We start from the raw sequence: 14,177 nt of genomic DNA on the forward strand, positions 1-14,177 counted from the left end.
ACATGCATGGCCTGGTAAAGTGTCCTACCATGGTGGACGGAACAAGGCTGCCTTGCCCAGAAACCTTCTGCAAAGGCTTTTGGAGTACCTCCAGGAGCGCTTCATGGAGATGTCCCTGGAGGATTTCCGCTCCATCCCCAGACATGTTAACAAACTTTTGCAGTAACTTTACTGACTGTGAATGTATCCCAAGCCCTCATGGCAAATCAATCATTAAAAAACGCTTGCTTTTAAACCATGTTTTATATTTACAAAGGTACACTCACCAGAGGTCGCTTCCATGGCTTCAGTGTCTGGGCTAGTGGCTTGGGAGGGCAATTCCATCTGGGTCACAAAAAGCTCCTGGCTGTTGGGGCTAACGGAGTGCTGTGTGCTCGCTGCAAGGTTGTCCTCCTCTTCCTCATCCTCCTCCTCATCTTCTCCCTCCGCTGAATCCTCAGCCATGGTTGAGATTATAACCCCCACCTCGGAATCCACGGACAAGGGGGGGGGGTAGTGGTGGCACAGCCCCCTAAAATTGCATGCAGCTCAGCGTAGAAGCGGCATGTTTTTGGCCCTGACTCGGATCTTACGTTTGCTGCTTTGGTTTTCTGGTATGGTTGTCTGAGCTCCTTAACTTTCACTCTGCACTGCACTGAGTCCCTGGTGTGGCCTTTTCCCATCATAGCCCTGGAAATTTTTTCAAATATTTTTTCATTTCGTCTTTTGGAACGGAGTTCTGTTAGCACTGAATCCTCTCCCCATATAGCGATAAGATCCAGTACCTCTCGTGCAGTCCATGCTGGTGCTCTTTTTCTACTCTCAGGAGACTGCATTGTTACCTGTGCTGATGAGCTCTGCGTGGTCACCTGTGCTGATGAGAGCTCCACACTGGCCAAACAGGAAATGCAATTCAAAAGTTCGCGAGGCTTTTCCTGTCTACCTGGCCAGTGCATCCAAGTTCAGATACCTGTCCAGAGCGGCCAGTGGTGCACTGTGGGATACCGCCCGGAGGCCAATAACTTCGATTTGTGGCCACACTAACCCTAAACCGATATATTAATATTGATTTTAGCGTTACTCCTCTCCTTGGGAAGGAGTACAGAAATCGATTTAAAGAGCCCTTTAAATCGATATAAAGTGCATTGTAGTGTGGACGGGTACAGCGTTAAATCAATTTAACGCTGTTAAAATCGGTTTAACTGCATAATGTGGACCAGGCCTTACAGTGGAATGGTATTCCTGGTCATGTTTCAGAGTGGTTGGAGGGTGGAGTTTGTGGCAGGACTGGGGAGAGAAATCACAGACAGTGTTTTTGTTCCAGGGTACTGACAGTTTTATGTTTGAGAGAAAGATCCCCTGTCCAATAAATGTACTCCATTGCCAAGAAACCATGAGGTGTCAGAATTTGTAATGTTTCTGTGCCCTTTTTCCAGGCAACTATGGCCCTTTCAGTTTCCCAATTAATGTTATTCCAGCACTTATTCATAGCTTTCATATTATATATAGCAATTATTCAGGCATTCAACCAAATCAGAGAAAACTATCACAGATCCTGGATATAGATCTCTGTTGCAGTTTAAATCTGCTCTCATACCAGATTCTGCCTGAGTGAATCACCACAAAGTCCGGTAGATCATCTCTTAAATCACTTGTTAGACTCTACAGCGATTCTTAAATAACTGGTTGTTAGACACTGCATAGAGGACAAAATATGGTGTCCCAGTGCAGGCCACCTCTCTCTACCCAATTCAGTGTATAGGCAGCAGTCCCCATGTCATGGTGTACTCCTTGCTCTCCCACAAACTCATGCAGTGTCATGATCCAGGAATAGCCCAGAATCCACACTTTGGGAGCCCTGGCAGCGCACATATTTCTTTTCCCTCAGCAGTCAAGGCATAGGCGCCGACTCCGTGGGTGCTCCAGGGCTGGAGCACCCACAGAAAAATATTAGTGGATACTTAGCACCCACCAGCAGCCAGCTCCCTCCTCCTGCCCAGTGCCTCCCACCCACCGCAATCAGCTGTTTTGCAGTGTGCAGGCGGTTCTCGGGGTGGGAGGAGTGGGGACAGGAACCGCTCAGAGGAGGGGGGTGGAACTGGGTGGGAAGAGGCAGAGCAGAGCTGGGAAGAGGCAGGGCAGGGGTGGAGTGGGGGCAGGGCCTGAGTACCCCCGTGGAAAGGAGGAAGCCGGTGCTTGTGAGTTAAGGTACTTGTGCTGTCAGTTCCAAATCTCTGTGCCTTTGGAAACACCACATTAATCTGCCCTGAGATCAGCAAGTAGCTACTTGCTCCTCACCCCCATGTCTAGTAAAATACAGATTTTCTCAAACCACCAGTCCGAGGTTTGCCTACACCTGTCCTCATTTCTCACCTTCTCCAAAGCCGTAACCTTAACTGTGCATTTCCTGGGTTTCGGAAGTTTTCGGTTTTGGTCAACTCAGTGTTCTGTGAGGGACCAACATCCCACCAAGCAACCTTAGCTCTACCTCAAGATAGATTTTTGCCATTGAATTTCCTAGTTTTCTGAACAGGAAAAGATATGCTGGAGATAGGAGTCATTTAGGCAGTTGTCCATATCATGTCCTGCAATTTGCGTACTGACCCCAGGGGGCAAGACCTCCCGTATCCCAGCTCACATGGGTGGCTCAGACTGCCTTAGTGGTTCCAGCTCTTCCTCGCCCCCTCCCTCCCCCCAAATCTGGTTACACACATGGGAGGGGAGAATGTGGGGCTGACAGGTGCCCTTGCCTCTATTCCACCCCCCTTCTCTGCCACTCCCCCTGCACATCCCCCTTTCCACTATCCCACCCCTCCACTCCCCCAACCTCCATTTCTCCCTCAATTGAGCCCCCAACCTCTTTCCACTCCTCTATCACCTGCCCTCATTTAACTCCCTCTCAATAACCCCCCTCTCTTCGCTGCAGCCCCAAATCCCTTTCCCCCACTTCCTCTCCCCTCCCTGGAAGCATTCATTTGTCTATTTTTCTCCTGAAAAACTTGGATTACATTTCCTCCAAAATAAAATTGCCGTCCATGACTGTCAGATTGCAGCAATCTCTGGCCACTCAGTCCAAAACTCATTTTGTTTTAGGTCGAGGCTTGTGATTAATTTATCATTCGGTATGTTAATTGAAGGGTGAGTTTCAGGAGTGGGTGGGTGAGATTCTGTGGCCTGCATTGTGCAGGAGTTCAGACTAGATGATGATAACGGTCCCTTCTGATCTTAAAGTCTATGAGTTTACAGCCATCAGTCTCAGTGAAGTCTGTGATTCAACCAGTCGTTAATCTCTCTCAGTTTAACAGTACAAGACAGCAGAAGAAAACTGAGTTTCCAGACGATCCTGTAAGTCAGGAATCCCTTCGTCAAATCACCCCAAATTTGGGTCACTAACCTTACTGTGCACAGTCCTGAGGCACACAAAATTTCAAAGGAATCTAATGAAACATGTAGATTTTAGAGGACTTAGGTCAACTTTTATACAGCAGTTGTGACACACCCTGATCTATAACAGCACTCCCATGCCACTATAATGTTGCCTTAGCTAAGGCTGCTTCTGTTTAGAGTGAGACAGTTAAGGATTTACTGTGACTTAACAGTGTTATTTGATTGGCTTTTACATTAAAAAAATCCTATTGTTTACATTAAAGTTACAATTTCAAACATAAGAGAAGAAAGGAAAAAGTGAGGGTTCTTTTATGGTGCACTTCCAACATTTCTACTGGTTGGAGAGAGAGTACTGGTTTGGCTGCTCATACTGCAAGAATCTTTCCAAACTGAAGAATTTAAGGATGGCTGCTGCAATGTTAACTCTGCTGTGTAGCACAGATTGCATATTTTATACATTGAACAACATGACAGTTACATACTAAGCTGTGCATTTAAAGAGAAAAACAAATAGGAAAAATTACTTCTGAGCAGTAGGGTTGAATTAACATTATCATGAGAACCTAAAACTTTCCGATTTCTCTTCTTTGGATTATTCCCATTCATCATAGTATCGGAGGGTGGATACAATTCACATTTTTGCAATTACTAGATATATCTTGCGAAGTGTTCCTTTAAACACCTTGAGGCACAGTTTAGCATCTGGCATCATAGCTTGTTCCCCTGGAAGCAGCTATGATGTCACAGAAATTTAGATTGTGACATCACTGAGTGGATCAGGGAGGAGGAGCAGATGAAAAATGAGATAGAGAGAGAGGACCCTGCCATGGATACACTATAAAAGTTACCATGTGAGGAACGGCTCTTTCATCATTAGAGCTTTGAATTAGGAGATTGTTGAGGAGAGTGTGGGACTTAGGTATGCAGAGGGTTAAGCATGAAGATATATAGGGTTGGCAGAATTCAATTTTTATTTTATAAAATTTTGACAGATAATATCGATGTTTATTTTTAAGCATTTTTTTATTCTTATCAATTTACATTTTCATAGGTGTGGAAAATTATGGGTGGGGGGGATCTGACATTTGTGGGAGTCTGCCAATAATTGTTTAATGACACTAGATGTCAAGACTGAAAAAGTTAAAGCTTTATAACCATTCAAACCCAATTTGTCAACATCACATGTCAAAATACACAAGGTAATATCCTTAAATCCAAACTCTAATAAGTTCACAAGTAGCATTTTTCTTACTTTGCCTCTCTGTAAATTTCAGTTATTATTGATGGAAATATTTTTTCATGGGTTTGTGTGTGTACAATGAAATCAGCGCTTTTCGATGTATAGCAATAAGATTCTAATCCTTCCAAGCCTAAAGGTATAGTACAATAGCTCCATGGAACTGTTTCTCGTTACAGACCTGGAAAGCATTAGAGGAAATTAAGCAAATCCTGGAATTGATTTTTGCCTTGGGAAATTAAACTGTGGGAATCTGTTTTCTTGTAGCCCCCACTCTGAGACCAGGTGGATGTGCATGGACCCCGCCTTCTCCCTTATACTTCATCCCCTCCAGCCATGCCCGTCATCTGAGTAGACACAAATACAGACATCCTGTCTTCTCTCTCACACTCTCCTCCCCTTGGGACCTGAAAGCGCAGAGAGCTTGTTCTTTCTTTCCTTCCCACCAACCATGCTTGATTCTCTCTCCCTGCTTCTCTCCTCAGGAAAAAAGAGCCCCGACCTAGGGGAGTATGACCCCCTCACTCAGGCTGACAGCGATGAGAGTGAAGATGACCTTGTGCTCAACTTGCAGAAGAATGGGGGACTCAAGAACGGGAAGAGCACCCTGGAGGAGGTGCAGGACCCAGACTCAGAAGTGGAGGTTGAGGTGACAAAGCAGCGGCTGTCAGAGAGTGCCCCAGATGGGTACCCTGCAGAGGCCACTGGCAGCCTGGAGCAGAAGGCAGCCTCCTCCCTGATGCCTTACCTGCGCACAGCAGTCTTTTTGCTTACCATGGTTATCTCCATGATTCTGGTGCTGGTGTGCGCCTTTCTCATTCCCTGTCCTCCTAGAGACTTGCATAATACCTGGAACCGCAACCTAGGCCAGGAAGCAGGTGAGAGACCATTAGGAACAGCAGCTGTGTGAGATTGGGAAGGGGGTAGCTCACAGGCTGGGTGTGGGGGAAAGACCCACCTCGGAGAGTTTGTTTAGAGCAGAGGAGCAGCAACTTAATCCTCTTCACTGCAGATGCTCTGAGGACATAAACAGGCATATGGCTGATGCATTCAGCCTTCCTCTGCTGCCTGTTAAAAATGGCACGTCATGAGCCAGTTGAAGATAAATCTGTTGTCCAATAAGGTCTTACTTTCTCCAGTGCCAACAAAATAGCAGGGTTCTTCTGACTCTCCTCCTATGTCACCCCTCTGCCTGGATGGCATTACCCATTTTGGAATTTGCCCCAAATATAGATGGGCTAGTCCACTTTGGTCCCCATCACTTCCCTATCCAGAGTTTGCACTCCACAAGCTCCTCCATTCATGCGGGGCTGGAGGAGGCAGACACACCCATGCCTGCCAATAGTGGGGGGGCAGAGTGAGGTTAGCCTGCTTCAGCAGTGTTAATGATCATGCTCAGTACAAGCCAAGCAGTAAATCTAGGGAGCTGGGAGGCATGACGTGTTGCCTTGGGTGGGGAGGAATGGATTTTCCTTTGTGTCCACAAATTGGCTTAACTAACATTATTTCCTCTGCACATTTCTCTCCCTGTTAAATCTATAAATCAGTAATTTAAATGTTCTAAGGTCTTTGTCTCTCCTCAAACAGTCATAGAATAGCTAGTTAATCTGTAGTATTTTCTAGAGTGCTTCCCCTCTTAATATCTCCACTGAGACAGCAATGATCGGTGATGTGATTCTTCTCCTTTTCCTTCTGTCCTCCCATTTCTGGGCTCTGAGAAGCCAGTCAGATGTGATGCCAGATCACTGCAGTGGGTGCAGATAATCATCTCTGCTGGCTCCTGTTGGCCCTTGCTGGATCTCTGTCTGAGCCCGCTGCTGGAGCTGTGCCGTGTGGGGAGGAACATGATATAGGTGGGGGAATAGTGCTGCTTCGGTGGTCTCCTGTGGATTCCATGATGGCGGGTTATTCAGATCCCTTTTTGTTCATGCTTGTCCTTATCCCCATTGTGCAGAGTGCGTTTGGCAGCCATTCTGCTGGCAGCTCCTGATTTGCTCTGACTGTTACAGGTGGAGTGCTGTTCCCACTGGAGATCTCCGATGTGAATGGTGATGGACTCCCGGACATCCTGCTCTCCTTCACAGCACTGATGAATGCTAGCGTATTGGGTAAGATTTTAACTGCCAACTTGCTTCGTCAGGGATGCCAGCTTTGATGGCTCTTTTGTCAGGTTGTCCAATGTTTTTTTTTCTTATTTTCTCCCTGCCAGTCTTTATGAATGGGAGGAGTTCCCTTGACCATCTGCAGAGCTGCCACGCTGTCCTCCTTCAGGCCTCTCCTTAAAACAGCTCACTTCTGCTGTGAAAGTCCCAGCTGATATATTGATTGATAGTAGTAATTTTACCATACCTGGCTGTTTAATATAAAACAGCCCACTCCGCCTCAGCAGGATGCTTTTCATTTCTCTGCTAACATTTGCATGGGAACACATGGGATAACCCATTAAAAGTCTAGAAATAACTTAGCTTGTCACTGAGTTCTGCTGGTTTCCCAGTGCTCCAAGCCTCCTGTTTCTGGAGCTTCCCAGCTGCTATTGTACTGCATCTCCACAGCAGCCTTCACCTTGTAGTGACATGAAATCTGTTCCAGTCCCACAGACACAGTCAAGAAGCAAGGACCCATTATGTTGGAGTGTATTGGCAATATCTGGTGCATAACTGCAATGCTTGGTGTAATAGAAATACAGATAAGAAGGAAAATTTCCCTCCCCCATGGCATAGTGCTACGTCAGTAAGGCCATGTACTCCATTACAAGTGAGATGTAAATTCCACTGCAGGGTCCCTGGAGTCTAAGGAATTCTGGTGCAGTAGATAGAAAATCCGATGGCAGGTTCATTTCAATTAAAAATTGTGTTTGTACTGAATTAAATATGAAAATGAATCACTCAACCTGTGCAGTATTCCCCGTGTTCTTTATTTTACACTGTTCCCACATTTTCAGTTTTCAGCATGAAGCAGATTTTTGTACTGGCCCCACATTAACTGCACTGTAGATGCTGGTAGGGAGAAGCTGGAAATTTTGCCATCTGGATAAGACTCATGTGGGGCTCTTAGCACCTTGGAAGATGTGAGGACTTTGTTTGGGGTTGTGACGTGAGCACATTAGCTGGACGTTTCTGCTAAAATGATGAACAGTATGTCTGATGTTAGGCTGACCTTAAACTTATCATCATTAGGCATTAAAGTCAACATTTGATTAAAACATATTGGGGTACTTCATACTCCATTTAGCTATTATTTTGTGCTGTCTGCAGACTCAGGCAGACAACACTGCTCGACACTGGTTGCATGCTTTCAAGGTATTTTTCACAACAGTGAAGGCTAGAAACATAGGGGGGCTTTTTACCACAAAAGAAAAAACTTAGACTGTGGAGCAAAATTAGGCTGCCATAGAATCACAGAACATACAGGACCCTGAACATAACTGGCCAGGTTCCTAATAGAAAGGTAGTTGCAATTTCTAAGCATTAACCATTGGCCAGCAGAAGAATAAACATTAAAAAGAACAGTAGTCTAGTCTGGTGTGACAGCAGTTCGGATGATGAATTGAATGGACCAATAGGTGCTCGGGAACAAATATTATGTTCTTTTGCCAACCCAGGAGAGAAACGTAACTTCAGGTGTTTCTATGGACAGTTACTGCCAGTTCCATTCCTGTGAGCTAGCAAGGGACTGACATAACCAAACTCATGGGATTCTTCTGAATGCAACTACTTTAACCTTTTCCACTTGGGGACAGCACAGAGTAGCAGCATAACTGAATGGCGTGTTCCCCTGAGATCACTTTGCCTTGTTGCTCTCCTTTGATTGCAAGGGACTTCACTGCCCCTCTTGTGTGTCTGCAGGTGTTTCTAGGCCATCGGTAACTGTGATGGCCCTTTCGGGTATGAATGGCAGCACCCTGTGGTCCAGCCACATTCCAGAAGAGACTCGGAGTGTGCAGTGTAAAGGACTGACTCTCACAGCCCCAGCTGAGCCTGGCTGCCTCGTAACTGGAACATCCAAATTCCTCAGCCTTCTCCAGGCCTCCTCAGGTAGTTCCAGGCATGACTGAGTGGATGAACCGATCACCTTGGATAATTCAGCACCATGGTAGCAACATAGGAACAAGTCCATAGCTAAAAGAAAACTGCAGAGTAATACAGAAGATGATCTAATCCCAGGGTTCTCAAACTGTGGGTCAGGACCCCAAAGTGGTTCGTGAACCCATTTTAATGGGGTTGCCGGGGATGGCTTAGACTTGCTGGGGCCTGGGGCTAAAGCCCAAGCCTGAGCCCCATCGCCTAGGATCGAAGCCCAAGCCTTGGGTGACGGGGCTTAGGTTACAAGCCCCTTGCCTGGGGCTCAACCCTTTGGGCTTTGGCTTTGCCTCTCTGCACCCCCAGCCTGTGGCAGAGGGGCTTGGCTGGGCTAGAGCTTCAGTCCCCTCTTTTGCGGTTGTGTAGTAATTTTTGTTGTCAGAAGGGGGGCACAACGCAATGAGAATCCCTGATCTAATCATTAATAAATACCGAATTACAAGGAATAATATGTAATGTAATCCTTTCACTTCATTAATGTAGCTCTGTAACATCACTGTGATATAGATAAAGGCTATAGGAGTCGTTTCACCTACCACTGAAATGTAGCCTCCTCTTGAGTGGAATGCAGCAGCTCTTTCACAACAGCACAGGTGCACTAAACATCATATCAAGAGAAAGAGGTGGGGAAGTATGCTGTAGCCAGTTCCATCTTCAGGAGAATTTAGGTTGATAAAAGTGTTTACTAGATCTGAATGAATATTGCATTTTTAGTCATTTTGATTATGTTCCTTTTATATTTACTCTTAATGGACATCCTAGCAAGTGAATTTCCTAGCAGAAATGTTCATGGGAACAGTGAATTTTAGGCAAATGTTGGAGAATATTCTTGGATCTTGAATGAGTATTTGTAGTGGAACCCTGATTCTGAGAGTTATACTCATTCAGTTAGGGAACATAGAAATGTTGCATGACTTCTGTGCCCAACAAAAACTAACCAACACAGCTTGACTTTTAAACGGTTGTAATGAATGAATCCAGTGAGACTGTTCACGTGTATAAGTGTTTGCAGGGTCAGGGTAGTTTCTCTGAACTCAGTACTGCTCCCTGTGTGAGTACAGTTACTCGTGTGCATAAGCATTTGCAGTATCTGGCCCTAACTTTATTCTGTACTTTGGAGAGGTGGGGAGGCTTTCCCACAGCAGAAGTGGGAGAAAACCGTGTTAAAATGTGATTCTAAAAGTATAGTAATTGGCAGAGGGACTCAGGGCAGGGAGAGCATATGGAATTACTTTGAACTTGTGTTTTATTTTAGTGAGAAAATGTGTGAATCCTCTTTTCCTGGGTCCCTACGCGGTCCCCACTGACAAACCGTGTTTAAAATCACTTCTGCTCATATACCTTAATCCCCCCATGTGGAGAGGATAAAGATGCAACGGGGCTGTTTCCTGTTGGAAATTTAACTGACACAGATATCCATTTCCAAAATCTTTCCCTCCAACTACGAGTTCCCATCTGTTCCGTTCCCTGGAAATGTCTGCATAGCTGTGACATCAACAATCAGGCTTTACCACTGGCCAGTTAGGACAGCTGGTGTCCTGCAAAGCCTCTCTTTTATTTAGGATCTGATCCTGACAGTTGCAGGTTCAGAACCAGACCCTGATAGAGATGTCAGAACATTAATAAAGCGAAGCATTGGCAGGCTGTGACTCAAAAGCAGTTCACAGCAATGGGAAGGAAAGAATTCCACTTTCCACTGTGTGTGAATTCCACAGCCACCTGCTCTAGGTTGGATTTTGTTACTCATGGAGTTGGGCAGTAGTGTCTTCTCTCCTTCCTCCTTCAGGAAGGTTTAGTTGGACACTCCCTGGGGATTCTCATAAATTCTGCTTTCTTAACGTGCTGCGGTGCTCAGATGTTCTCTTCTCCTATAGGGAAAACTGTCTGGACACTGAACCCAGCCCACCTGCCAAGTGGGACCCTGGCTGCACCAGCCGTCATGCTGCCAGATTTGGATGGGGATAAAGTTGGAGATCTGGTGGTTCTGGCCATTGGAGAGACCCAGGTATGATACATCCCTACCAGAGCTCTGAATGGTCTTGAATCTTTGGAGGGGGAGCAGGGACATTGTCTAAAGAGAGTGTAGTGGGGGAAGGGCACAAATTCCTTCATCCAAGTAGTTTTCTTACCTCAGATTCCCCTTATGTACAAACCTGCCTTCTCTTGCTCTGGAGAACAGGATCAAGTAGTAATTACATTGTCTGTATCTTTTATCAGCCGACAAATGAATGTCGTTGTTAAATTAATCATTGCCCACTGGCTGAGCCGTGATAATTGCTCTCTTTCTCCTGTGCTTCCCCCTTTAACAGTTATTGCTTTTGTTTTTAAAGTGGTTATGTAGCACTAGTGAAAGCTGGCAATTTGACAGCCCAGTGATGTGCTGTTTAGCTATCGAAGAGACGTCCCTGTCTGGCAATCATGGTGCAAACTTCCCCTGTGCTGCTCCCTGCACAATGACTTAGAAGATACTGCCTTTAAGGTTGATGAGAGAGTTCAGGCTCCAAAGTCCATTCATTCACTGGCACCTCTGCTACTGACAAGGGTGCCTAGCATGTTGGGGAGGTTGTGACAAGGATATCTTAACATAAGGAACTAGACCAAGACTGCTGGCTCACACAGGAAACCAAATAGAAGAGGTGGGAGGGAAGAAGAAAGGTGCCAAATGATTTGTCATGTGATACATGCTGCTGTGTGGGGAGGGAATGGCAGAGCTTTTCATTCTGGGGCAGATAGGCTTTCTACTGTGTGTGAGTCAACTCCCAGAATTCCCTGCATCTCTCTCACCTTTGCAGCCAGACCTGTGCTTTATCCTGGTATCGGGTAAGACGGGAAACCCTCTGGGTGGACCTGTGAAGTACAGCATCAATGGAGAAGGAAAACTGATTGGCCCCCAAGCCCACATTACCAGCCAAGGAGCCATCTATATCCTGTTTGGCTTTGGTAAGATGGGCCACTGGCCTCTGCCCCTTCCATTTGATCTCCTTTCTAAGGCACTTCAAAGCTGGGATCACAGTGAGCTCTGCCAGGAGGTTCCTGCCGTGCTTTCCGCTGGTGGAAGCTCAGGTTGGAGAGGATGGGAGCTCCCCACACTAGTGTAGGAAATGGTGCAGGAACAGTGATACCTGCTTGGAGCTCCTAGGACTGGAGTGGCTTGAAGCTCTCCAAAGCCATGGATTCTCCTACGGATCTTCCTACGTTTTGTCCTCGGAGAGGCTGAGACTCTCCTCCTGCTTTTGTTTGATCACTATCCACCTGCAAGTGGTCCCAGCCTCTTGTGCTCTCAGGATTGTTATCCAGCAAGTGAGAATCTCAATCTCTGCTCTCTCTGTCATGTATCTGTTAGGTAATGTCCAAGCAGTCGCCCTGAGGGATCTCTTTGCCCAAGCCAGAAACCGTGACAGCTTCCCTCCTGTGCTGCAGCGGGAGGAGCCAGAGTGGGAGAAGCGCAGATCTGTCAACTTATCAGAGCTCATTGACATTTACAGGTAGGTTGTGGTCTCACCAGTTGGGCTAAACTGTGGTTCTCCCTGGGCACTGTTGGAGGTTCCCTTTCCACTTGAATATCTCTGTCCATCAGAGTCACCTAGGCAATGCCTGTGACATCAAGAACTCCAATTCCCTCCCTGTTCCAGTGATTGCAGTGGGCATGCCATGTGTTATAAAGGGAACCTCTTGTTCCTCTGAGCCCTTGTTCCCCCCTTACAGCCACACATGCATAGGAATATGCCTGCACAGGGGGGAGAAAGTGTTTCTAAATAATTAAGAATCCAAGTTAGCAGCTCTGTCTGTGCACAGCAGAGTGGGACAGGGTCGTGTAGGCCCTGGGTGTCCCTTATTCTCCACACAGTGATTCAATGCCCAGCAGAGCCTGGGAAATCCTTTAGTATGGCTGGGAACAAGGAGAAAGCAGCAGGCCCCAATTTAGATGAGGTGGTGAAATGGGGATTCAGTCACAGGAAAAAACCTAGAACCCCTCTGTAGATTAGACTCTCACATATTCAAAGACTTAGAGCGTGGCATTGGCTCTTTTTAGTTAAATAAGTAAATAAAACCTGGGAAGCCCAATTGCCTCATGTTGGCTTTCTTCCTCTCCCAGCGGAGGCGTTGAGTTCCTGCAGATGGTGACGGCTTCAGATACTAACTGCAGTGACCTCCTCATCACCACAAAACACAACCTGACTTTGCTGCGAGGAGAGGACCTGGAGCCCCGCTGGAACCTGGAGCTGCAGGACATTCACAGGTTAGCTACACTTTTGTTTTTTCTGTGTCTCCCTTTTCTGTTTCTCTCCTCCAGGCGTGCACACGCCTGTGGGAATCATTGGGAATTATTCCCCAAGGTTGCAGGGATACCAGGGAGCTGGAGTCATGTGCATATCGGTATGTTAGTGCTGTGGGGAGGGGAGAATGGGAGAGGGAAGGAATGAAAGAAAGGGACAGACTGAATAGCCAACATATTAGATTCAAAAAGTGACGTCCATCTTATTATGTTGAAAAGAAGAAATTCGTCCCTGTGCAGGCAACCAGCACGTGATCTATTCAGCACTTAAGCCCCTTGAGATGATGGTGCATATGCTCTGTGCTGGACCTCTGCACAGGGGTATATTTCACTCAAAAAGTTTAAGGAAGTTGCCAAATGTCCTGGGACAATAACAACAGATGATTTCCCCAGCAACCCCAGTATTAACTGATTGAATGTACACCTGGGCATAGGTGGCAGAAGTAATTTGTTGACAGCAAAAATGAGAAGCTTGTTTTGGTACCTACAAAGGTAGAAACAGCTGTGAACTTAGTTGTCCCTAGCCTCTGTTTGCCAGAAGCTGGGAATGAGCGACGGGATGGATCACTTGATGAGTGCCTGTTCTGTTCATTCCCTCTTGGGCACCTGGCATTGGCCACTGTCGGAAGACAGGATACTGGGCTAGATGGACCTTTGGTCTGACCCAGTAGGGCCGTTCTTATGTTCAGTAACAGGTAGGAATTTATCCAGGACACAAGTGTAGAATCTTCATTAACCAATAGTGATCACTGTACAGTTGGGTGCAGTTTCCTAATAGATGGCAATACACCTATGAGGATACAGTGATTACTTTGAAAAGGGCAGATTGTAAAAGTTATGCTGGTACATGGTGAAGATGAAGTGAAAGATAAAGTTGGAAACATAGCTCATGGAATCATCCTGCAGCCTGTACAGGACCACTGTGCTAAAGGCCCAGATTAGCTGTTTTTTCCCTCAGTGAGTCGATAAAAAGGGGAATAAAACATGCATAGTAAAGTAGAGAAGGGGATTAGTTTATTAGGGCTAAAAGAATCTCATTTAACAAATGAAAGCCCTGCTTAAACAACATAGCACAAAGTACAAACTCTGCCAGGAAGTGTCATACATGAAACAGCAGGAGGGATGGTGTGTTAGACATACAATATCTAAACCCAGCAGCTATTCCTGAAGGCTAAAGAATTTTGGAAAGGGGAGCAAAGGAAGATTCTGGGGGTAACAG

General features: G+C 46.1%; 1 protein-coding gene across 1 annotated transcript in view; it reads left to right on the forward strand.

The window, feature by feature from the left end:
* Nucleotides 1–14,177, forward strand: part of FAM234B (family with sequence similarity 234 member B) — a 32,337-nt gene that overhangs the window by 9,383 nt on the left and 8,777 nt on the right. The window contains exons 2-8 of the mRNA XM_050953973.1: nucleotides 5,089–5,481; nucleotides 6,613–6,711; nucleotides 8,449–8,637; nucleotides 10,557–10,687; nucleotides 11,475–11,622; nucleotides 12,026–12,167; nucleotides 12,779–12,922. Of these exons, the coding sequence (XP_050809930.1) occupies nucleotides 5,089–5,481; nucleotides 6,613–6,711; nucleotides 8,449–8,637; nucleotides 10,557–10,687; nucleotides 11,475–11,622; nucleotides 12,026–12,167; nucleotides 12,779–12,922 (1,246 nt within the window). The remainder of the gene's footprint in view (nucleotides 1–5,088; nucleotides 5,482–6,612; nucleotides 6,712–8,448; nucleotides 8,638–10,556; nucleotides 10,688–11,474; nucleotides 11,623–12,025; nucleotides 12,168–12,778; nucleotides 12,923–14,177) is intronic.

The sequence above is a fragment of the Gopherus flavomarginatus genome, chromosome 1 (assembly GCF_025201925.1).
Source record: "Gopherus flavomarginatus isolate rGopFla2 chromosome 1, rGopFla2.mat.asm, whole genome shotgun sequence".
NCBI classification, from domain to species: domain Eukaryota; kingdom Metazoa; phylum Chordata; order Testudines; family Testudinidae; genus Gopherus; species Gopherus flavomarginatus.